Here is a 24,421-nt window from a genome sequence, read left to right on the forward strand (position 1 = left end):
GTTCTTAGTTTGCTTTATTAGAAAAAGATCCACGAGACAGACAGGGATGGGGAAGCTAGGACATTATTTATGGGTGGAATGTGCTCACTAATCTCTTGCTTCTTGTATTAGTTCATCTGCTGACTGTTAGCACAGTCAGCAGATGAACTTCTGGAAATTCTCTTTAGTCGATTTGACTATAACGATGATTTTGATGTTCAATTATTTTTATGTTTCGCATTAAAACATTTTTGAATCTGCTTCCATACATCCTACTCACTGACCATTTGCTTTAATTCAGGATTTAATTAATACAGATTATTGTGTTTGTCCAGCAGATCAGTGAGATATCACCCACATTCTCCGTAACAGCAGAGTATTTTCTATTTTCCGTTAAAGCGTGAAATAAAACTTTGACGTAAGACTTTCATTACAGATAACAGACTGTTGAAAGCTTTAAAAAGGGAGTCAAACCTTTTTTTATGACACATTTTCATCCTTAAAATCTTCTTAATGGCTGTTGGCTACAAATAAAATCTATTATAATTATTATTATGATAATTAGTAGATAAGCTCATTCATTGTATTGTAATGATGAAAAATTTGAAACAAAATAGCAAAAACTGCTGCACGCTGAGTTATGATTAACTCATTATTTTTTAGGCTAAAAAGAGTACAATAAGAGTAATAATAAATATTTGTTATGTGGTTTTCACATTCAGTTGATAATTTATCACCTTCACTGGTGCTTAGTTACGTTAGCTTGATGCAAATCATTGAAGTTCTCATCAGTCATTTCTGTTTCCCCATGCAATTTGCAGTTCTATCGTAACACTTTCATCATAGTTTCTTGTTGCAGCATGCACTCAGTTTCTGTTGAAGCAAAAATTCAATCCATGCATGCATGGTCACATTCCACCAGTGTGTGACAAACAACTCTGTCAACAAGCACAGCAGACAAACAACTCATTCTGGTTTTTGTTTTTACGATCACCGTTTTGTGCAGGTTTGTTCCTGTGCTAGGCAAGGGTAACGTAACATGTATGAGTGTGGTTAGAGGTTTGAAAGATTTATTTTACATCACTATGTACACTGCATTATTTGAAGACATAAAATAAAACAAGTATCAAGAAAAATAAACCCAACAGTTTCTCTATAAGCAAGCGTGAAAAATACCTAACTTCATAAAACCAACCCATTCCCTAAAACGTCAGGTTTTATCTTTGTAGGGATGAAACTCTCCTTCATTTCTGAGAGCTGACAACACCAGAGTATGCACATACACTTAAACACATATTGTTGAAGATATTTTGTCTCAGCAGTAAATTGGTGATGAACTGAACAAATAAGGCTAAACGCCATCGTCACAGAAGAGCTGGATGAGCACCTTATCTTGAAGCGCTTCGTTCTCCCTGTAGACATACATTGGCGTGTCACTAACAGACGGGCTGGCCTCCCCACCAGCCTGCTCTTCATTTCTTTCTTTATCCTCCTCAGAGATCAGGTCGTTGTAGGAGTTCACGCAGAGGTCGTGGTCCTGGAGGGACGCGGGGTAACGGACTGAAGCTCTCTCGATTCGCACCGACCGTCTAACCGGGGTGAAGAAGCGAACCTCCTGGCCGTTGACCCTCACCGGTTCCCTCTGCTGGCTTGGAGGGCACCTGAAGGAAAAGAGAAACAAAATCCATTTTAGTTCATCCAATCTGCAAGAAACACTTGTGGCTTTTCTGTATCATCATCGCTAAATGTGTGAGAGTTCAGAGACAAACACATCGTCCTAACTGACCCAAGACGCAAGGAAGTAGAAAAAGAAAAAGCGAGTTGTATTTATGGAAATCTGATTTAAAAAGCGGGCAGGCTAGCACCCCAGTTTCTAAACGCTCAGCCTTCATGGTTTGTTCTTGCCAGGCGGGAACCTTGAAAGATGAGGGAGAAGTACCTCAAACGGCCACATGAGGCCAACTCCAAAAGTGTCTCCATAGAAGTCAAGGTTAAAATAACTTTACAGCAGAAACAAACATGATCACAACCTTGAACAAAAAAATCTCTGACCTCTGTGGTTATTTTTTCCATTCACTATACAGGAGGTGAATTTTTATAAAAGTCACCTATATTGATTCTATCAGTGCTTGAAGTTATGCATCATTAGCGGGTTTCTGCAGAAATCAGCCGGTCAAATTTAATGCTTTTTAATGTTATACTGTAAAAAATTTTATGCCATGACCGTGAAGTCAAGAAAAATTACACTGGCTTGTATTTATTTGTAAAAGATTTTTTTAATAACTAATATTTTTATATATAACTGTCCCTACATTTTACTATTTCTGAATCCGGAAACATTGCCTGGAAAAATTCAGAAATGCTTTCATTGGATGCATGTAAGTGATGCTTCACAACAGAGTTCAGACACCAGAGAACCTCCGCCTGCAGTGGTGGTCGAAGACGTTACACCGTTGAACTTTACTATGCCAGTCTTTGCCTTTTCTGCGAGGCGTTCTTGAGGAACTTGTCCACAGTTCACGTCAAAACAAACCCAGGGTGAATGGTGTAAGGAAGTAATCTGCAAGTTACAGCATCAGGCTGCATGCTATTGTGGTTATTTTGCTAGAATGTGTAAACACTGTAATGTACAAAACAGGAAGTGATCAGCAAATGGAACACAAATCGACATTTTAAATGGCCAGCTTTTTTTTCCCAACAATGCGCACTGTCACAACAACGTGTCACGTTCCTGGACACCATTTCGAGTCCTCGTGATCTTCAGCCCCACAGCTTTGACCTCAAGTCTTTTAGGGTTTAGTGATTTGGCCTAATGGGAAGACAAAGGCCAGAAATACACAGAAAAAATCATTCATGAATTCTGTGGAAGACAAACTTGAAGCAGAAACACAGCGGTGCCTCGTATCGTGGTTCACTTTTCACGGTCTCACTGTATCATGGATTTTTAAATTGTATTTGGTATCGCGAGTTTTGCGGTATTTAGGTATGTTTATATAGTATTTGAACTATTTTTGCAGTAAAACAAGCATTTTTAGCCTAAAAAATTTTAAAAAATATAAAAAAATATTTAAAAATAAGAAGAAAGCATATTAAAAGAGTATTAAAATGAAATAATATCCTGCTCACTGACCATTTGCTTTAACTCAGTATTTAATGAATACAGATTATTGTGTTTGTCCAGCAGGATAGGATCAGAAATGATCATATCCTGAGGGATATATATCAGAGGGACAGCACATGTTAGAGGCTTTGGAGATAAAGTCAGAGAGGCCAGACTGAGATGGTTCAGACATGTCCAGAGGAGAGAGAGTGAATATATTGGTAGAAGGATGCTGAGTTTCCCACTGCCAGGCAGGAGGCCTAGAGGAAGACCAAAGAGGAGGTTTATGGATGTGGTTAAAGAGGACATGAAGGTAGTTGGTGTGAGAGAAGAGGATGCAGCAGACAGGGTTGGATGGAGGCAATTGATTCGCTGTGGTGACCCCTGAAGGGAAAAGCCGAAAGGAAAGGAGGAAGAAGAAGAAGAAGAGTGTTCGTCCAGCAGATCAGTGAGATATCATCTACATTCTCCGAAACAGAAGAATATTTTCTATTTTCCACTTAAGAAATTTAAAAAAAAGATTGTCATTGCAGATAACCGACTATTGAAAGTTTTAAAAGGGACTCAAAATCTTTCTTTTTAGGAGACATTTTAATTCTTAAAATCTGCTGTTGGCTACAAATAAAATCTATTATAATTATTATCATAGTAATTATTAGATTAGCTCATTCCTTATATTGTAATGATGAAAAATTTGAAACAAAAATGCAAACACTGCTGCACGCTGAGTTATGACCAACTAATTTTTTAGGCTAAAAAGAGTACAATAAAAGATATTTGTTATGTGGTTTTAATACTCAGTTGATAATTTATCACCCTCACTGGTGCTTAGTTACGTTAGCTTGATGCAAAGCATTAAAGTTATTAATATTATAATAATTATTAGGTTGGCTCATTCATTATATTCAGAAATTCTGCAGATATCAACCAGTCAAATTTAATGCTTTTTAATGCCATTTTAATGGTATACTGTAAAAATTTGTCGTAACTGTGAACTCAACAAATTACACGGGTTTGTTTTCTTGTAAAATATATTTTTTTTTAATGAAAATTGTTCCTACATTTCACTATTTCTGAATCCGGAAACCACCCCAAACAACCCATGGCCTTTAGCCATTGTCTGAATTCCATGTTTTCTTGCTATTTTTGCTGGAATTTGCGTTTTCCCCATTTCCTAGATCTCTCCTCCACTTTCCAAACATGCAATTTTTGGCAATTGTACCTGACCGGCTGGAGCAATTATCACAATGCTTCGGCATGTTTATGCAGATTTACATATCTGACAAATCGCAGTCTATAATTATATATCACTATTAACAAATATTTTTCTTGAAAACGGCAGAAACAATTTTTAATGCCACCGAGAATCAAACTTAATGATTTTTCATGCCATTTAAAGCCTTAATTTTCACAAAATCTATTTAAGGACTATTAATGCCTTTTTAATGCCCTGCAGAAACCCTGATATTGTAATGATGAAAAATTTGAAACAAAACAGCAAAAACTGCGGCACGTGAGTTAAAGTTAAATCCTTATTTTTAGACTAAAAGAGTACAATAAAAGACATTTGTTATGTGGTTATAATATTCAGTTGACAATGTATTTTCTTCATTGGTGCTTAATTACGCTAGCTTGACGCAAATCATTAAAGTTCACATCAGTCAGTTGAGTTTCCCCACGTCATTTGCAGTCATGTCGTAACACTTTCATCAAAGTCTCATGTTGCGTCATGCACTCAGTTTCCGTTGAAACAAAAATCCAAAATCAAATGCGTAGCGTACAGCGCTGGGTGCTGATTGGCTCAGCGACAGTAGCGCCAGTCTCCTCTGTCTCCAGTCTATAGCAGCGTTCAGCATCATGACCTTTCCATTCTCACTGCACTGTGCATTCATCTCATCGTCATCAGTACTGCACAGCTAATTCATCATCATCTTCATCATTTAAGTTGTAGCATATTCACCGGTGAGCACCCAGATAAAATTTTATATGCTGTTAAAATTACGTAGGTTTAAGAGTGTACAAAGGGTTTAAGAGCACAGAAAGTCTTTATAAGAGAGTGGGAAGGGTTTCTAAGAGTGTATTGAGGGCTACTTCGTGGATTCGGGGGGGGGGGTCTGGAGTGTAACCCCCGCAATAGACGAGGGACCGCTGAACTAGAAGGCTTGACTAGCAGGCAATACTGAGGTCATCTGGAAACTGAGTAGTGGAAAGTCAAGTTGTGTGTATATACATGGAGTGGGCTGATTAGATAACGGTGTGCAGGTGACACAAAAGGCCAAAAATGTCAGTGAATAACAAAACGGAACTTGAATTCACAAAGTGGGACGTCACTGAGGGACACTGAGGGCCTCTGGTGGTTGGAAGGAATAAACCAGAAGGAAAAACTTTGAAAAAGGCTAGTAAAACAGCAGCATCAGCAGTAGTATTAATACTAGTAAGAGTAGTAATAGTATGAATATTAGGAGGAGTATAATAACATCAGTAGTAGTATTAATATTAGTAGGAGTAGTAGTACTAATATTAGTAGGAGTCATAGCAGTATTAATATTAGTGGGAGTAGTAGTAGTATTAATAGTAGTAGTAGTAATAGTATGTATATTAGTAGGAGTAGCAGCAGTAGAACCTGTATATATTTCTCACTCTTACTTTTTCAGAAATAATAGTAACAGAATAAGGAGACATTAGAAAGACAAAAAGATGCAGAGTGTTGAGGAATAGATCAGCATGTCTGTTAGTTTAGTATCCTCTGGCAAAACACTGCATACCTTCTGTTGGAATCATTATTTATTTATGTTTATTATGTTTCTTTATTTGTACTATGTACTGGCCATATGTTAAGTTCATGTTGATCTGTAGGGGGAGCTAGGGTGCTGGGCTCCAGGTAATTAGGCCAGGTGTGCGAGATGGAGAGCAAACAGTTTTAGACCGTGCCAGCGTGGCAGACAGGTTTGTTGGTTTGTTTGTATTTCAGCGTTAAAGGAAATGTTTTACCTAAATTGAGAATGGTTAAAGGAATAAACGGATTGATATATCCAAAGAAGAATTTGTGTAGAGGACATTTTTGTTGGATTTGTTTGCCCGGAGCACGCGTCCAGAAGTAACATCCCATCCTCACCACAGTGGCCTTTAAACTGGGTTAAAGGCTGCTACACCTTCAATATCTAACTAAAATTAAAGAAAAAGAATTAATATAAACCTAAAATAAACATCTTTTAAAAGAAACAATATGAAGAAATTCTTGGAGTGGAATTAGCATCAATTTAGATTAAGATAATAAATCTAGTCTGAAATTAATGTAAATGCAAGAATTTTTGTATGTGTTGCTCAGACACCATCGCTGCACAGTGAAACTGTAAAATAGACAAACATCATGGTCTTAGCACGGCAGTGACAGTAAAAGTCACTTTTCTGACTGTATGGAGCACCAAAGACAATGGAACCCTGGTGACTCCACAGTTAAGGTGTAGAGAGCTGCTGGTGGTTAAAAGTTAAAATATGTGCAGGCAGTATTTGTTGACGCCTGTCTCAAATTCACCGCTGTGGAAAATATCAGCAGATTCAAAAACCGGCTACATGACGATTGCATCCATTTCAGGGTTCTCACCAGGATTTTTTTAACAGTGTAACGGCAGGTCGGGACGGTCCGACACTATGCTCACGCGCAATAGCCTTAATTAAATCTCGCGAGCGGCCGGCCCAGATGTCAGCCAATGAGCGTCACGCAGATGCTCCAAATGCTCTTGATTTAGGTCACTATTCACCATATATGGCATCACGGAAACAACCGAGACATGCTAATTGTAACCCTGAGATTGGAAGCGACCCTTAATTTTAGACGGGAACGGGTCAATCAACAGGAAAGTACGGCTGAGGTGGGGAGACATAAATTAACCTAGATAGGCACCCAGTCGATAAAAACAAATGCACATTGCGTTATCTGTCAAAATAACTCTCTTTCACAGCACCAACTGCCCCAAGAAAGAAGTTTTCTCACATAAATATGGAAATATTACGCAAGCAAATATGCTCAAAACACAATACCACAACTTGAAAGGCAGCGTAGCGGCCCTAATCACAGCGTAATCTTTTAAACTGACAGCGAAATGCCCTGGCGAGAACCAACGGTAACGAAATACTTTGACACACTCGTCTTGGCAAAAACAAGCTAAACATGTCAGTCACAGAACAACAGGACGGTTGTTGTGTTTTCTTAGCTGCTTACCTGGTAATATACTAACGTAACTTTGGAACGACCTGCCTGAGGACATAAGGCTTGCAGAGTCAGTAGCTTCCTTTAAATCACTTCTAAAAAACCCACTTTAACAGACTTGCTTTTATGTGAAGTTAACTTTGAGCTTGAATTAGTTTTAGTGTTCTATTCTGTATTATGTCCTGTTTGTTGTATATGTTTCATTATAATTTTAGCTGCCTAGTGCTTTGGTGTGATGTTAGTTTTTTGATTTTTAATTTCTCATTTGGAATCATCAGTCTTATTCTTCGATTTTTAAACTGCCATAAAAACTTTAAATGTTACCCTAATTTGTGTAAATAAAAATGTCTTTTAAGATTGATAATCAACACGTGGCTCACATACAGTACTAAGTATCGAGCTCAGCTCCCTGCAGAGAAGTAAACGCTGACTGTCCTTGTGCAGCTGAACCCTGTTTATCGAAGAGCTTTACATTCTATGACTATTTACACCTTTTTTCTTCTTTAGGATTTAAATCTTGCAACTGCAGCACACAATGCAGCAACTACTTGAGCAGGGCCATAGCCAGGATTTTGGAATAGGTGAGGTCCATGATGCGTGCGCAAAGCGCGCGCCGAAAATTTTTCAATGTTTTTTAAAAATATTTATTTTTATATATTTTTTTTAGGCTACAAGTCACACAAGATGTTTGTTGTTTAAATATCTTTTAATGATGTGAAATCAGCATTTTCCAAACAAAAATGTATATTTTTTCAAAAAAACAAATCAACTTTTTACATCAAAGGCTAGCTGAATCCTCCTGTGACCAGAGGCATCCCACCGTCGAAGGATATTCTCCCGGTTCACCTCCACTTTCTGATGCACATGCATCATCGCCAGGCCTGTCAGTCTGTCGTTGGACATGGTAGATCTAAGCCATGTCTTAAGTCTTCGCATGGCTGAGAATGTCCTCTCACAGACACAAGTCGTCACTGGCAAGGTTAGAAATATCTTCAACATACATTGTATGTTGTCTGATGAGCCAGGCGCTCATCAAAAAAAAAAAAAAAAAGCGCCGGACACGCTCTCCGCTGTGGATAAAAGTAATTAAACTCTTTGATCAGATGATCTGACAGGCCGAACGAGTGCCGAATTATCTAAAAAAATATATTGTGGTCACCTTGGTGTAGATGGGCGGGGATGTGGTCTACAAAGTGCTAATAATAAAAACACTAGTTTTTGAACGGGGTTTGGCCCGCTGCCAAGCGTGTCACAGGACGCATTTGCGGGTACGTGCATCAGCTGATCAAACAGCTTTTCACCGCAACACGCACACAGGCACAAACAGAACACAAAGCCCATGGATGTTTACCACAATTTACAATTTACAAGCACGTTTCACAGAGAGGTTTCAAGTTTTTATGAGTTTATGTTTTATTCAGTTGGGCATATTTGGCGAAAAAAAAAAAAACTCGGAAAAAATAAGTGAGGTCCAGACCTCGCTGACCTCATACCTGGCTACGGCCATGTACTTGAGTTGTGGATTAGTAGCAAAATATTTTGTACTCAGTCCAAACTGAGCAGAAACACATATGAGAAACTGTCTTGCATGAAAACAGTCGTCTTTTGTTTTTGTTTTGTTTTTTGGCATTTTGCCTTAATTGATGGTGACTGGTGGAGAGAAGTAGACAGGAAAGGAGGACCTACAAATATTTAGTTGCTAGGCATGTAAAAATAATTCAAGCCTTCCTAGGAGTTGTTTTGATCTTGGAATTGACTACTGACAAGTCTCCCTTCTCTCCACAGATGAATGCCCTGACTGGTTTTGGTGTCACCAGTGGGTTTAACTGATGGCAACCGGTGGTGAGAAGTAGACAGGAAAGGAGGAGCTCCAAATATTTAGTTGCCAGGCGTTGTAAAAATAATTCAAGCCTACCCAGGAGTTGCTGTGATCTTGTACTTGACTACTGACGAGTCTCCCTTCTCTCCACAGATGAGCGCCCTGACAGGCTTCGGTGTCTCCAATGGGTTGTTGTTACGCTCCGGAGTGCTTTCAGCTGTTGAAATGTGCTCATCCTCTTTCTCATTTTCTTTAGAAGCTGGCAAAAACATGAAAATCTGAGTTATAGCAAAACTATTTATTAAAAAAACACTGTAATGGTTCACATTTTGTTTCGATTTCACTTCTGGTAAAGCTGCCTAGATTCAATTTTTTGGCCAACAAGCTGCAAACACAAACAACGTTACCACCTCAGAAAACATGTAGCAGATACAGATTATTCAGTTGGAGTTGGAGGCAAATGTGCAAATATTCCCTCTACCTTTTGCTTAGTTTCGGTCTCCAACAGAAACATATTTAGCTCATTACATTCTAAACATTCTGATAAATTTGTCTATTACAGAAGGGAAATTTCCGCAAAGCTTTAAAATGGCTATTATTACCCCAGTTTATAAATCTGGTGCATTAACTGATGCCAGTAATTATAGACCAGTATCAATTCTCCCAGTAATGTCAAAAGTACTTGAAAAGGTTATCGCTAATCAATTGATGATCCATTTTGAAAATAATCAGTTTTATCATCCAAAACAATTTGGATTTCGTAAAAAATTTTCAACTGAGATGGCACTGTGTCACTTCATTGAGAGAATAAAATATTCACTTGACAAGGGAAACGTGGTTGGAGCAGTGTTTCTGGATTTGAAGAAAGCCTTTGACACTGTAAGTCAAAAAATACTTGTTAGCAAACTGAGACATCAATTTAAATTTTCTGCTACTGCTGTTAGTTGGCTTAGCTCCTATTTAGAATATCGACAACAGTGTGTTCGTTTAAAGAATGTGAAAACATCTCCTCTGTACAGTAAGACTGGCCTGCCACAGGGATCAGTCCTAGGTCCTATTCTTTTTTGTTCATATATAAATGATTTACCTACTATTTGTACAGACTCTGAATGCCAAATATATGCTGACGATACAGTGTTTTATGTCTCAGTAAAAAAAACCCATCAAGCTTCAGAGATCTTAAGCAAACAGATGGTCAGTGTTTTAGAATGGTTACAAAGGAACCACTTAACACTTAATTACAAAAAAAAACAGTATCAATGTGCTTTTCAATAAGAAAGAAAGTTCTAGATAAATTTCACATCACTATTGATGCAAAATAAATAAATGTGGTAAATAATTTTAAATATTTAGGAGTAATTTTAGACTCTCAACTTAAGTTTGATATACATACAAAGAAGATATCTAAAACTGTGAAAACCAGTCTGAACTGCTTTAGACTTATCAGATCATGTCTTTCCTTCAAGGCAGCTCATTTATATCTGCATGCCATGGTTCTTTCTCATTTGTCATATTGCATCACTGTCTGGGGCCAGGCCACAGACTCAACTACAAAGCCTTTATTTTCACTTCATAAACAAGCTTTGAAAATTTTAGACCAGAAGCCACAAAAATGGCACCACTGCAACATTATTGAGAAATATAATTTGTTGACTTTTTCCAATTTTATAAAATTATCTTTTCTGAAAGTTGTGTTCAAGTGCTTGAATGGACTGGCTCCACAAGTGATTGGTTCAGAACTTTACAAAGATAGACAGTTGTAGGACAAAAACTAGGAACATAACACAACAAAACTGTAAAATCCAAAGGTGCAGGACAACATTTGGGCAGTCATCCCTTTCAGTGCAAGGCGTACACCTATGGAACTCCTTACCATCTGAAATTAAATCTCAAACAGAACTTAAAAAGTTCAGTGCAAAAGTTAAACAGTGGCTTAAACAGCAGCAGAAATGTGAACATTAATTTCTCACAAGTAATTATCAGTACTGATGTTAAATGTAATTTGTGTTTTAGTTTTAATTTACTATAACTGTGTTTATTTATTTGTGGCACTCATTGATTGTATTCACTGTATTATTTTATTTGTAAAATTGTATCTGTATTCTGTATAATTAATTTTATTGTAAATCCTGACCAGGGACAAAGACTGCAAATTAGCTGAAGCTAGACGTCCGATATACATTCACATTTTCCCGTTGTGGCAATGTCGTGTGTATCATCCCTGTTAAATAAACATTAAATAAATAAATAAAAACATACAGTATGCCTAACTTTGGCTACACTCAGGCTGCAGGCAAATCTGATTTTATTTTCCTTATGTGTGACTTAAAAAAAAATAACAGTATTGAAACCAGAAATCAAAGTGATTACGGCTACCTTGGATCTCGTCCTTTTTCTTCAGAATTTCAAACACAACAGTCCGCAGCTCATCCACTGGCTGGAATAAAACAGAAGCACAGAAATTTAACACAAATGCCCACCTCAAGTCAAATTTGCACAATTTCATGCTAAAGCCACTGAAACTGCTTTGTAAAATTGTAGACAGACAGGCTGCACAAATTAAAAACCCACATTGAAAACTAACTGACAGGCTGGTAGCAACCCATATCCTGATTATCTTAAGATAAGTGTTGAGTGACGGCAGGAAAATGGAAAAGTTCCAGTCGTGTAATTGCTCATGCTAGATAAGACTTCACCTGAAATCCCACCTCACTCAACATGAGGATGATATTTGCTTTATGCTGCCATGATTGACAAGGTGAAGAAACTACAGCTGACATCTCACTGCAGAGATATAGATGGATTCTGATAAACACTGGCACTGGTGTTTCTAAGATAAACACGTTTGAGTACACTAGTATTTTTCCACAAAGAAACTAGATCAGAACGTGATGAACTTATGGCTCCCACACAGAGAGGTATTAGTCAGTGGCAGTGGAAAATTACAAAGAACTGCAACTGCTTTTACAAACACGGATAATTTTTTCAGCTAGTCATGTTAGTTAAGTTCTTATTTATTCAAGCATAATTGACATGCTTTTTTTCCAATGATCTCAGATAATGGGACACAGACCCTTAACTGGAAACATTTACCCCCAAAAGACCCCTTCTGAAGAATGAAAACTGAATCGTACAAACACATGTCCATAGGTTTGCGGTCACCTATGACGCTGATCATCAGTAAACAAAATGGAAGAAGCGTTTTCCTGCTTGTCCTGGTCTCTCAGGAAACAAAACCCAGTCAGCTGTCAGAAATGAGCAGAAACAAGCTGCATGCTTGTGTGATGCTATTTGTGCATTCGCTCAATAACCAATAAACAATGTTGGATTGAAAATATTTTTTAAATTGTCTTTGAGAGTGTTTTATGAGGAACAAAATGTGATCAACACATCCCTTTGGTGAGCAACACTGAATGTGAACATCCTCATGTTAGAAAATTCCACAGAGTAAACCTTAAAAATCTCTGACTGAAGCAGCTTTAAAGTCTGAATATCATGGATGTCTTACCTCCAGCACAATGCGAACAGCCTCTTCAAACATGGGCAGAACGTCCAGGCTGCCTTCTTGCTCCATCAGACGGACTCGACAGATCCAGTACTTGGCAAACTTCTGGGACACCGGCGGCAACCGGGAGAGGACCTCCTTGACCTTGTCAGGAGCACAACCCTGTAGGCGTGAGACAGACGCAGAAAATCAGGACATCCATTTATTTCAACCATAATGCTTATCATGTATAGCCTAGCCGTGCTGGACAACCCACGGCAACGAATTTAATTCTCTGCCAGGGTGGGTCTAGTTACCCTCGGAAAGGCTCGAGGTTGGATGCTCCTAAAACTGGCCGGACTAATCACCATGAAGTGTAGAGTCAGAAGGCGGGCGTAACTAAGCAGTGTTTCCCCTGGGTTGAAATGGCTGTGAGGTGGTGGGTTGCGCCGGAGGCGTGAAGCAACTAGGGGGGTCCGGGTCCGGGTCCCCCCCCGGAAAAATTTTGAAAATCAAGATGCAAAATGGGGCATTCTGGCACAATTTGGAGCACATTTTGTTGTATTTGTAGCCATTTCCAAAAACTAAATTAAATAAAATTTTCATGTTTCTTTTCTAAAAATTAGTGATAGGGAGAAAATATGACAAATAAAAACCCACTTGTCCTTGCGATCAAAACATGTCAACTAGTCCAGTCTATTATATTCTGGTCAGATTTCCACAAGCCATTCCAAAAAGCCACATCAGTTCTTATTACAAATTTGAAAAAGATGACAAAGGACATGAATCTGGAATCAAGAGGGGACTTTTACTTTTTTTCTAAAAACAACTACATGTTAGGTACCAAATTCCCACTTCATTTTTATTTATAATAAAAAGGTTATGTCATGACCTTCATTTTACTTAAAAATGTGAAAGAAAACTTCAACTCTGGGTTAACAACTGGTTTTCTGAAGGAGTTAGTTCTGTTTTCAAAACTGTTACCTTTTTGAACACAGAACTAGAATTTGAACACAGAAGTTGTTTTGCCATTGAATGCTATAATTTCGGGCACTCTATAAATCATTTTATCAAAAGAAACTAGGAACTTTATATTCCGTTGAAATCATTTGTCTCGTTCGTGAGAACGGGCTTTGTTGTGCCTAAATGTTTTAACGGGAGCCATTTTTGCAGTCACTGTCAATTCGTATCGCCACGGACAACAAAACAGTAAGCAAACTCAGTAAAGGAAGCGAGATCGATGCCTACACTGCGTTGCTCACTTTATTTTGATGACATGCTATAGTTTTGATACTTAATTTGACATATGTCTGTGATACACACCTGCTTTTAGCCCCGAAAAACGAAATTATGGAGCGCTGCCGCTTCTTGTCCGCCATGCTCGTTGTTCGCCAATCGGAACGACCGACATTTGACACACGAACTCGCGGGATGTCATACGAGAACTGAGTGTTACCGACCAACAGGGATGTGTCTGCTGTCTTCACCTACGGTGAGAAAAGGCTGCCATTCTGTTGATTTCAGCGGCGAATATACCGGACTTATGTGTCAATGCTTTCTAATATTTAGCATTACTTTTTTTTTGGTGCGGACCAGTGAGGCGGCAATGTCGGCAAAATTGTAATGAGGCGATAGCCTATTCCAGCGAGGCGGGCCGCCTCGTCGTTTATATAGGAGGGGAAACACTGCTAAGTGACAACAGAGGCGCAACGATTCTGACAGAAACAACCGGAAACAACTAGCCTAGCCGCGCTAGACAACCCACGGCAACGAATTTAATTCTCTGCCAGGGTCGACAACAAAAACGACAACAGTCGTTAAGCTCCATTAGCACAGACTCTGAATAATCTTTCTGTTAACATGTCTTTAATATACTTGAGCTTCACCCATTGACTGTATAAATAAGGCTTCACCGGACTCCCGCATCCTCTGATTTCCGGCGCTTTAGGAACTACGTCAGCCTATTCGTTGCGCTGATTGGTTGTATACCTACCCAATTGCTGCAGAGTGATTTGATAGACAACCTTTTAGCCCGCCTCCCTCCCTGCTGAGGGTAACTAGACCCTTGTGTCTTCAGAGCTGGGTCTAGTGCGGCTAGGCTATATCATGTATGGTGTGTGTGAAAGCCTTCCCCATCACAGCTATCCAAAGTCATCACTGGAAGACCAAATCTGACTTCACGCCATGATATGATTGGACATGGCATGTGAGAAAAGCAAATGCAAGCACTAACTGAATTTCCCTCTGAATCTCTTTTTTCGTCTTTACGCAAATATTTCTTTCACTTCTCATGTGGAAAAGCAAGCGAAAAACTATGACTGCCTTCAAGAAAGCCCCTAGAGAAAGTGTGCAAAATATACATGATTATCACATGTCAACCCTTCATATATAGAATCTCGCAGGTTTGAAAACTTTTCTTCTTCAGAGAGGTCTGACAAACCAGTTCATTCTGAGTACACCTCATCTTCAATTACAAAGTAAACAGTCAAACAATCACCAAGCACATAACTTTGAGTGAGATTTAATATACAGTGGGGGATTACATCAGATTAAAAAGGCCAAGAACTGCTTCTTTTCACTCCATGTACCTCTACAAGCAACTTAATGCAGTCAGCCAGGGATCTGTCCACAGCGTAGATGAGGGAGTGGGCCTCATCTTCCTCCTTCATGGACGCCCAAAAAGGCTGAGGCACGGACACAGTGCGCCTGACCACAGGTTTCACTGGCATTGGAGGACGTTTGTAGGAAATCCCCTTGGCTTCCCGCCACTTCTGAAGTTTTCTCCTTGAGACCAAAGTACATGGCACAGTTAAAATTCAACATTTTACTTGCCTGTATGCTTTTACGTTTTTTTCAGTTTTGGCCTCATATGAAAGAAGTAAACAGACACCGAAAGTTAGCCAGGGTTGACGCTGTTACCATATTCTGGGCAAACAGGTCTTAGTTTCAACTTCACATTTAAAAAATCATCTCATTTAACTACCCGCTGCACATTTTGAATGCAAGCATATTGTTATTTTGTATCTGTTTATTTTAAACATACTGGTAAGATACTGGGTAACTTAGTGAGGTATGTTTAAAAGCCAAATTTGTAACCTGAATCAACAATGTAATAGCAATATTCATCAATAAATGAACCAGTTAGGACTGTGCGATATCATTAAAGAAGCGGTGGTGATGAGAGTAATTACAATAATGATGAAGAAGTAATACATACAGATATCCATCCATCCTCTATACACCGCTTTATCCTTACATACAGATATATGTAACACAAATAAAAACTATTCTCAAACAAACTTCTAACTATAGCTTAGTCACAGCGATTCATTTAGATATGAAAAACCATAAGAGTAATAACACATTACTGACATACAATTAAGCTAAAAGTTTAACCACGTCAAAGTAATACTGGGGAAGTATCACCCAGCCCTAAAGGCAATTTTTCTTTTACGTCACATACAACACGGTCTGAGCTACTGGGGCTTTAAACCAGCGAACTGCAGTGGAAATGTCGTGACTGAATGGCACCTTGTAATGAATTCATGCTATGCAGTTACCAGTAGTTGTAGTGTTTTACTTACAGTCTGTCCTCCTGGGCAGCAGTCAGTTTCTTTCCCTCAGTCTGGGGAAGGACCTTGACCAGGACCTTTGGTGTCTTTGTGTTTGTGGTTTGGCTGGTAAGGCTGATGGTTCTGGCAGGTTGGGGCATCGTCTGTGACATCACTGGAGCACCTATTCGTTTTGTACTTGTGCGTGGTAACGTAGCATTTTCTGAAAAGCTTTTCTTCTTGCAGTCTGCCTCTTTACTCGTCTTGGTTTTCCTTCCCTGGTTGGTCACAACAGCTCCCGTTACCCCACCAACAGCTCTGGAATTGCACCTGCTCACTAGCTTTGAGGCGGTTTGGAAGGCAGCATTTTTCTGCCCTACAGCTCCAGATTTCAGCTTTGTGGACCTGTCTGCAGGTTCCCCAACTGATCTGGTAGTTGCTACTCTTGCCTCGGGCTTAAAAGGTGCTGTTGTGCACTTGAAGGAAGTGGATCCTGATTTCAGCCCCCTTGACAGCTGATTCTTACAAGACGGCTGAGAATGTTTACCAAGAAGTGGTTTAGAGTTAGACTTGGTCTGAGCTTGAAGTTTACTCCCAGCTCTTGCAGTAGAAGTAACAACCATGGCAGACCTCTGGGAAAGACAGACTGATGATGTAGTGCTGGAGCGTACCTTCTTAGCAACAAGAGTAGTGGTGGTGGTGGCATTAGCTGCTGTGGCAGAAGTGTGTGTTAAGTCTGACTTGGTGGTCCTTGGCTGAGTCACTGCAGGTATCAGTCCTGTTTTTGTTTTGACAAGCGGGCCAAAACTCATCCTCATACTGACTGTCTTCACTGGACCTGATGAGGCAGCATTGAGGCGGAATTTGCTGTTTGATTTTGCTCCAGCTGTACGAGCTGAATTCAAAGGGGCTTTGCCTGAAGCTTGGATTCCTGTGTGTGGTTGCTTTTTGAGATGGGTCGCTGTGTTCAGGTTGGATTTGGAGGACACAACAGAGTATGTTCTAGTGAGAGCATGGTTTAGATTAGGTTTTGTCTGCAATGGGCCACTGCTTGAAGACAAATGAGCAGCCTTCTGCTGTCCTTTCAGTATGCTGCCTTTTACATTCGCTTTGTTCGTGATACCAAATGCTCTTCTGTCAGGGTCTTGTTTGGACAGAGCATTCAGAGTATGACTTTTCGGGCCATTACCTCTGAATCGTTCAACTGGAGCTTGGTTCTCTTTTCCAGTAACAACCTGAGAAAAGAAAAACAATTTAAAAACACTGCAACACAGTAACAGCCTTATTCCAGTAAATAATACCTCTGGGGCAGTTCTGACACATTAACAAAACACAATCAAAACAATATGACAAGTCAGATAGACTATCTGGCCATCTCTGCATAAAGTCAATTTACGTCATTCTTTTGTAATTGTTTTGTTTGTTAAAATGCCCATGCAAGAATGTTGGCTTTCCTGCTCTTTAATGAGAGAAGTATCAGTCACATATTGTAGGCACACATAATTATACAGAAACCCACACCCTACCTTTACTGCAGACATCACAGGCCTCTTAACCTGACAGTCTTCTTGGAGGTTTGGCCTGAGGAATAAAATTTAGTTAATTCATTTGCCCTTTAAAATAAAAAACAAAAAATGATTAAAAACACACTGAGATCTCATGCAGAGTTTTAGTTTCACATTTACACAGGATTTGATGGCTTCATCTTTGCTTTTGCAGCCAAGTATTCCATCAACTTCTGCTTACGTAGCTCTGTAAAAGAAAATTAAACAGGAATTTAACATCGGCTCAGTGAATCATTTTCCATTACATTCAGGTTTAAATGTCATACTTTGCCACTGAACTAAAATAATGTGGACCTAATTATCCACCGACATACTGTACTTCTACTGTAACTCTTTGGAACAATACCCACAACTGATGTTGAAGATTTTAGAAGCGTCTAAAATGCCAAACACACAAATCCAGAGAAACTTACTGCCATCTAGCTGCAGCACAATTAAAACTCTTGTCAAGTGTGGAAAACAGAATGTATAGTAGTGCCAAATATTACGCTCTAAGCAGATTTACAGGCAAAAAATCAGCAACAATTTTGATCATTTGTTTAAATATTTCTAACAAACCAAAAAAAATCGCACTGATAATGGCTTCATAATTATAGACTAAATGCACCTGTACAGCAACCCATATATAAGGTGGCCTACAAAGCTAGGAAATGCTGAGGAAAATCTAACATGGTCCTATACATTTTTCACTGTCTGTACTGTCCTGCAAGGTACCAAGCACAAATACTTGGAACAGCAGATAATAGTCTCTGTGTGAGAGTCCTAACTTCCCGAACTGTAACTTTTCCCCCTGACTAATGCACCAGAGAAGAAAACAACAGACAGTTTTCTAAGATGCAGATAAACCTTTGTGAGCCACTTTCAGTTCTAATGATCAGAGGCGAGCAGATCAGTTACTGGACTACTGACACTATTCAGATCTACTTTGGGTCTTGATGCAATTATCACAGGGATCAAAATCACAAAAACAACTCCATAACATATCCATATCCTGACCCTGATATATTAGTACTTCTGCTGTTGTGTGCATGCACAGCAATGATCTCTTCAGTGATTCATGGCTGAAAAATGACCCCTTATTTTAAAATGTATGTAATTAAAGGTCTTAACAGAGAATAGCAAGAAGAAATGTCTTGAGTTTGGCAAATTATTTGGCAGTAATTAGTCAAAAGCACCCACTTAGTAATGCATTCGCTACATAAATAATGATGCCTATCATACATAACAACAGCATATCCGTAATCCTAGCATCAGGCTGCAGCGTACTATCACCATCTTTTTAATATAATATAAAAAAGCAATTTAATGGCAGACTCAGGATGGAATCAGCAGGGCCTATAAAACCTAAAATATTTAAATAAGTGCATTTATTTATTTTTATTTTGCATGTCATAGTTATGCATGACAATAATCTGGATCCAGTTATGGATGTAAGACTATTTTATTTTATCCTTGCTGTTAGTAAAAGCTTGAATTCAAATTGTGAGATGATGATGACATCTCTTGTCACACAGCAGAATCGACAGTGTTTTGGCTCAAACTGGGCAAAAAAAGTTGTGAACAGCTGCCCAATCAACTGTCTCACCAATCCCGCTTTTAGTTTAGAGATGTAGAACAGCAGCAACTAAAAGTTAATGCCAATACTGTTTAATAGTCCTTTTTCTAAACTTTTCCCAGGCCTGCAGATACCCTGTGGTATGATGCTGCTTGATTTAGGACTGAAGCCACGTTCTGAGACTTCACAAAACATGATAAACACCGCAGTACCCACAGATGTATATATCATCAAGATGAAGAAATGGGCAGGGAACGAAAGATTTCATCTTGTTTTTTATTATATTTCTTGCTGAATATGCGTTACAAATGCTTATTCACTAAGTAACGTGATATTTAAGACTGTTTGTGGCTAACGTCCGCATAACGTTATACATCTATGGGACCAGTACTAATATCAGCTTATAACTTTCAACAAGCCCTTTCATCGTAGTCCCATTTACGTTCCAATCACTAATTTATCTGACGAGTTTCCCACTAGATGTAAGGTAACGTTTTCGGGCTAACGTTAGCTTTAGCAGCGGTTAACTGTTAGCTAACCAAGAGTAGCTAACACTAACAAACGTAACTAGCTGTTAACAACTTAACAAGCACGCCGACCTTTTCTTGAAAGTATTGGTACGGATTCTCCTTGTTCCATGTTTATATTTTGAAATAAAAGCCGTTTTCTTCGTTCAGCTTTGTCCAGTTTCGTTCAAAAAACACGCTCTTATCGCGGCGATTTACAATATGTTAGACGGGCTCCATAACAACTGAGCTCCTAAATCTCGTTTTAAAATTACCGCGAGGAAACGCCTCCGCTTCTCTGATTGGACGATTTAAATTTTCAAAAAAGATCAGCACGCCTGCGCAAAAACATGTAAACAAAAATACGTGCAGACAGTATGTGGAGATTCATTTTTATGAATGCGTTTACTGTTTTTGGTAGTTTTTGTTTCTTTGTATGAATCCTGTCTCTCCAGTGCATAGAAGCAACTATGTAACTTTTGTAAAAAAAATAATAAAATAAAATTAAATTAAAAGTTGTATAACTAAAGTTTGTCATTTTTTGTTATTATTAGGATCAGTAGTAGTAGTAAGAATGTTTTTTGTTTAAAGTGATGTTTTTAAAACAATGTAAGTAAGTAAATGAAATGTATTTATATAACACCTTTCACAGATACAAAATCACAGAGTGCTTTACAACAATAATAAAATAAAAAAAATGATAAAGGTATTAAACTGTTTAAACAGGAGTGCAACAGCTAAAGCACAGTGCATCAAAAACAATAAATTAAATAAAATAAATAACATAAAGCGCTGACAAGACAACCAAAAGCCTGTCTGAATAAAAAGTTTTCAGCTGCCTCATAAAAGCTTCACAGGAGTCGACCAATCTCAGCTGCAGAGGAAGAGTATTACAGTTTTGGTGAGAGAGCATGGAAAGCACAGTCGTCATGGGTTTTGTACTGGGCTATTGGGACAAGTCGTTTTTGCTGGCCTGACCTGGAAGCTCTATTCAGGGCGTAAGGGTCAAGGAGGTCGGAAACCGACCAAGTACTACAGTACTAGCCTCTGAGGATATAACTTAGTCTGTTGTGTATTATGAAGTCATTTATCCCTCCTTGAGTTGAGTCATTTACCAAATTCTAATAATAATAGAACACATCAAACACAGAATTAGCATAGTTATAATTTATTTGGGATTCACTGCACATTATATAAACAATTGTTAGTAAGTAGATTAAAATGGTGCATAAATAGATAAATAAATAAATACATAAAAGCATTAGCATTGTGCCACAGTATTCAGCAAAATAAATACACAGGACGCTCACTAGGCATCACAATAGTGCCACCTTGTGATGAAACTTGACTATGTCAATACATTAAGCACTTCACTTTCTGTACTTTGTACATACAGTAAACACATAGTCCTGCTTCTTCATTGTTGTTGATTATTTTAAAATAGCTGAAGTGCAGTATATTATACACTCTTCAATGCAGAGATGTTTTCCTGGGATGGTCAAACTTGACCTACACATGCAGATCCACAATCCACTCTGTGTGTCTTTGGCAGGTTTTAACTCTGACGCTGGATGTTGAAGGATCGGTAGCGTGGGGCGACCTCCTGGCACATTTCCACCGGCTTGCTGTCCTGCTGCGCTGTGCTGATGTACCAGTCGGGGTAGCGGGCAGACATGAGAGTGCTGATGTTCAGTCCGCTGTCCCGTTTATAGAAGAGAAACCGCACCATGTCGCTTTCTGAGCCGATTCTCAACAGACTGTCTTTGTCCGTTACCTCCTGAGGAGTAAAAAGATCCATGTCAGAAGATTTCACAGTGGACAACATTATGCCTCAAAGGATATATTAAAATGTAAATTAATCTATACACTTGTAGCATTTTTTTAGATAATAACAACCTAGATGATCTGACAGATCAGCTTTACTTAGTCCTTGTTCATTTTTATGACATTAGTCATGTGACTTTGCTCTCAGTACTACAAAGTGTTTCATCTTAATGTGAGATTTGTGTAGTTTTACCTCCAGATGCAGGGTTGGTTCATCGCCCTCTTTGTGGCAGGACAGGAAGAGATTCGTGTCCTTGATGCCCAGAGCCACAGGTCTGGCCTCGGTGGTGGGAGCAGGGTGTATGTAGGTGGACATGTTCAGCTGAACTGAGGAGGGAATAGAGGATGCAGACTCATTTTAATGTCAGCGATCAGACAAACGTTCTGTACATTTTGGTGAAAGCATGTTTGAATTCACACAAAAAGTTTGAGGCCTGTCAAAAATCCATTATATGTCATTACCGTTTTCTGCTTCTTTATATTTCAATTCCACTGCATTTAAAAGTGTGTAAAATTCATCACTTGATGGTTCTGAGCCTCTTACACTGCAGTCAAAGTTTAAATTACAAAATCAGTGTGTGTTGTCTTACAGAATGGTGTCTAGTTTGCAGTGTTCAAAGGAGACTTGTAATCTTGGGAAATTTTAGGAAATTTATTCTGTCATCTCTGAAGATCTTTTGGCAATGTTTCAATTAAAAATCAAGCAAACAGTACACAAATGGGAAAAAATGCTAATCTCTAAATTCAAATATCTGCAATGACCCAGAGCATGTCTGTCAAACCATTAGATTTAAATGTCACATGCAATTACCTTTGCGGTTGTCACTGCCTCCCTGCAGCCTCACTGCGTGGAGCTCCATGCTGTTCTGGACCAGAACTAAGCTCCTCTTCTGACTGTCAGTAACGTCACACTGGTGCACAGCAGTTCTGCTGAACTGGCTTGGTGCGACTCCACTTCTCTCAAACACAATTTTCTCTGAGAGGAAAAGAAGCGTGTCTGGTTAGTTATGTTGTTGTTATGGTTTCTATCTTCTTAAATCACTGAGGGCAGTTAGATTCAACTTCTATTTACAGAAAATCCTAAACATTCTATTTCTGAAGACGGTTCATGTTTACTGAGTTATCAGTGACTCCAGTGACACAATAAACAATATAGATGACAGCTACTGCTTTAAGAATTTGAGATAAAACTCAATTCATTTATGGCGTGCTAACAGAATAGAGTGGAAATAAACTCCTTCCTGTGTCATTACCTTCCACGATGCTGTCCAGCATGATGTTGAGCAGGTTTTCATCTCTAAAGTCAGTGCCCAGCACCGTCTCCGACCTGCTGGCCTTCAGCCTCTCTATGGCGATGATGAGGTTGACTACACGCTTCATGGTGACAGGATGATCTGAAATCTCCAAGTCCAGTCCCTGGGGCATCTTTTGGCTCCACATATTGCTCATGTTGCAGCTCATCTCGGATTCCATTTTTTTTTAAAAAGATCTGCAGGGAGACAGAATGTATCATAAAATGTTTACTGAAATAATACAGGTTAATTATTTCCCATTAATATATCACATCTGCCTGTCTGCCTAGCAAAACTCTGCTAAACAAACTGTCTTGTCGTATCAATGTGTCCCAAAGCAAAGCAAAGATCCTGTTTAAAACCTGCCAAGACTGTGAGGGAAAAGTCAGTTTACCTGTTAAAGCCTGTAGATCAGAAGCTGTATTGTTTGCTTGGCTGTCGGTGTTGTTCTGCCTGCCTGTGCTGACCTGCAGGCTTTTATATCTCTCGCCGCATTCACGGAGGGACTTTTTTGTAGACAGGAAGTGGGCCAGTCTTTACGATTATGTCGCTGTGATCCTCTGTGATGATGAAATACTGTACTTACACTGTAGTCACACTTCACTCTAGTAAAATATGAGATTGTGACACACACAAGAGAACGTGGTAAGATGAACAGTAGTATTACACATACTGCTGAGGAGTGACTGTAGTCAATAGAGTTTTGTTTTTATTTACATTTTTAATTATATTTGCCACTGAAGCACTTTAAAGTGAGAAATGAAGTAATTCAAGAACAGTTTCTCTGATTCTATAACATAAAAAGCCTGAAAACAAATTCAGTGAAACTGCTATATAAAAAACCCACAAATTTAAAGAGAAACTAAAACATTGTTGTGCTTTGCTGCAAAAAAAAAAACAACAACAGAAAAACATTAGATTTCAATTCTGATTTAAGATTCTTCAATTATCTACTACACTGGGATGAATTAATGACAGAATGCTTTACATTAATACTGCTACACAAATCATTTCTACACATTTTTTTTGTTACATTAAGTTAATTATTTTTCCTTGGCTTCTACAATCTATTTAATAGACTTCAATTTTGTCATATGTTACCGGCTTTGAGTAAATAACCTTTATTGTTCTATATGCTTAGTGCTATATGTATTTTTTAAATGTTAAACAGAGTTGGCCAATTTTAATTCAGGATTTAAAAGATTAAGCACACACCCTGATAATCAGTTAAAGGTCACTGATGGTTCCTGTTTTCTGTGATTGCTGTTTACGATATATGTCTGCAATTCACAGTAATGTTTATACATTTTCAAAGAAGAAAATGTTATAATTTACAGGCATCTACAGTTAAAGTTTAGTTATGGCAACACAACTAGTATGTAAATGGAGTATATCCCTGGAAAGTCTAGTGACAGTAATAAAGAGAAACCCTCACACTGTACTGTAGAGTGCTGTCATCAGTTATACAGCAAATATGTGTTTAAGTAAATTACAATTGCAACACTGCAAACTTACAGTAAAATACAGCCAGCTGCG

General features: G+C 38.6%; 2 protein-coding genes across 2 annotated transcripts; both read right to left on the reverse strand.

The window, feature by feature from the left end:
* Window positions 1–1,027: 1,027 nt before the first annotated feature.
* On the reverse strand, window positions 1,028–20,039 carry ckap2l (cytoskeleton associated protein 2-like). Its single transcript, XM_022207697.2, has 9 exons — window positions 19,863–20,039; window positions 17,829–17,895; window positions 17,670–17,724; window positions 16,177–17,378; window positions 15,181–15,376; window positions 12,617–12,775; window positions 11,485–11,545; window positions 9,205–9,367; window positions 1,028–1,640 (listed from the first exon to the last, which is right to left on the reverse strand). The coding sequence occupies exons 1-9, from the start codon at window positions 19,900–19,902 to the stop codon at window positions 1,331–1,333; spliced, it is 2,253 nt and encodes a 750-aa protein (XP_022063389.2). The 5' UTR covers window positions 19,903–20,039; the 3' UTR covers window positions 1,028–1,330.
* An 882-nt stretch (window positions 20,040–20,921) lies between these two features.
* Window positions 20,922–23,563, reverse strand: LOC110960458 (interleukin-1 beta). Its single transcript, XM_022207703.2, has 5 exons — window positions 23,280–23,563; window positions 22,847–23,082; window positions 22,405–22,569; window positions 21,787–21,920; window positions 20,922–21,546 (listed from the first exon to the last, which is right to left on the reverse strand). Exons 2-5 carry the CDS (start codon window positions 23,064–23,066, stop codon window positions 21,325–21,327), a joined length of 741 nt encoding a protein of 246 aa, XP_022063395.1. The 5' UTR covers window positions 23,067–23,082; window positions 23,280–23,563; the 3' UTR covers window positions 20,922–21,324.
* Window positions 23,564–24,421: the final 858 nt, after the last annotated feature.

This window comes from Acanthochromis polyacanthus, chromosome 7 (assembly GCF_021347895.1).
Source record: "Acanthochromis polyacanthus isolate Apoly-LR-REF ecotype Palm Island chromosome 7, KAUST_Apoly_ChrSc, whole genome shotgun sequence".
NCBI lineage: Eukaryota > Metazoa > Chordata > Actinopteri > Pomacentridae > Acanthochromis > Acanthochromis polyacanthus.

What these genes read in the sequence shown, in the direction of transcription:
- ckap2l (XM_022207697.2), bottom strand. Translation starts at nt 19,902, where the DNA reads ATGGAACAAGGAGAATCCGTACCAATACTTTCAAGAAAAG. An exon ending in ACCAATACTTTCAAGAAAAG is followed by an intron (nt 17,896 to 19,862) that starts GTCGGCGTGCTT and finishes TTTCTTTTACAG; the next exon opens with AGCTACGTAAGCAGAAGTTG. An exon ending in GCATTAAGTTGCTTGTAGAG is followed by an intron (nt 12,776 to 15,180) that starts GTACATGGAGTG and finishes TCACGCCTACAG; the next exon opens with GGTTGTGCTCCTGACAAGGT.
- LOC110960458 (XM_022207703.2), bottom strand. Translation starts at nt 23,066, where the DNA reads ATGGAATCCGAGATGAGCTGCAACATGAGCAATATGTGGAGCCAAAAG. An exon ending in GCTGGACAGCATCGTGGAAG is followed by an intron (nt 22,570 to 22,846) that starts GTAATGACACAG and finishes TTTTCCTCTCAG; the next exon opens with AGAAAATTGTGTTTGAGAGA. An exon ending in AACCAACCCTGCATCTGGAG is followed by an intron (nt 21,547 to 21,786) that starts GTAAAACTACAC and finishes TTTACTCCTCAG; the next exon opens with GAGGTAACGGACAAAGACAG.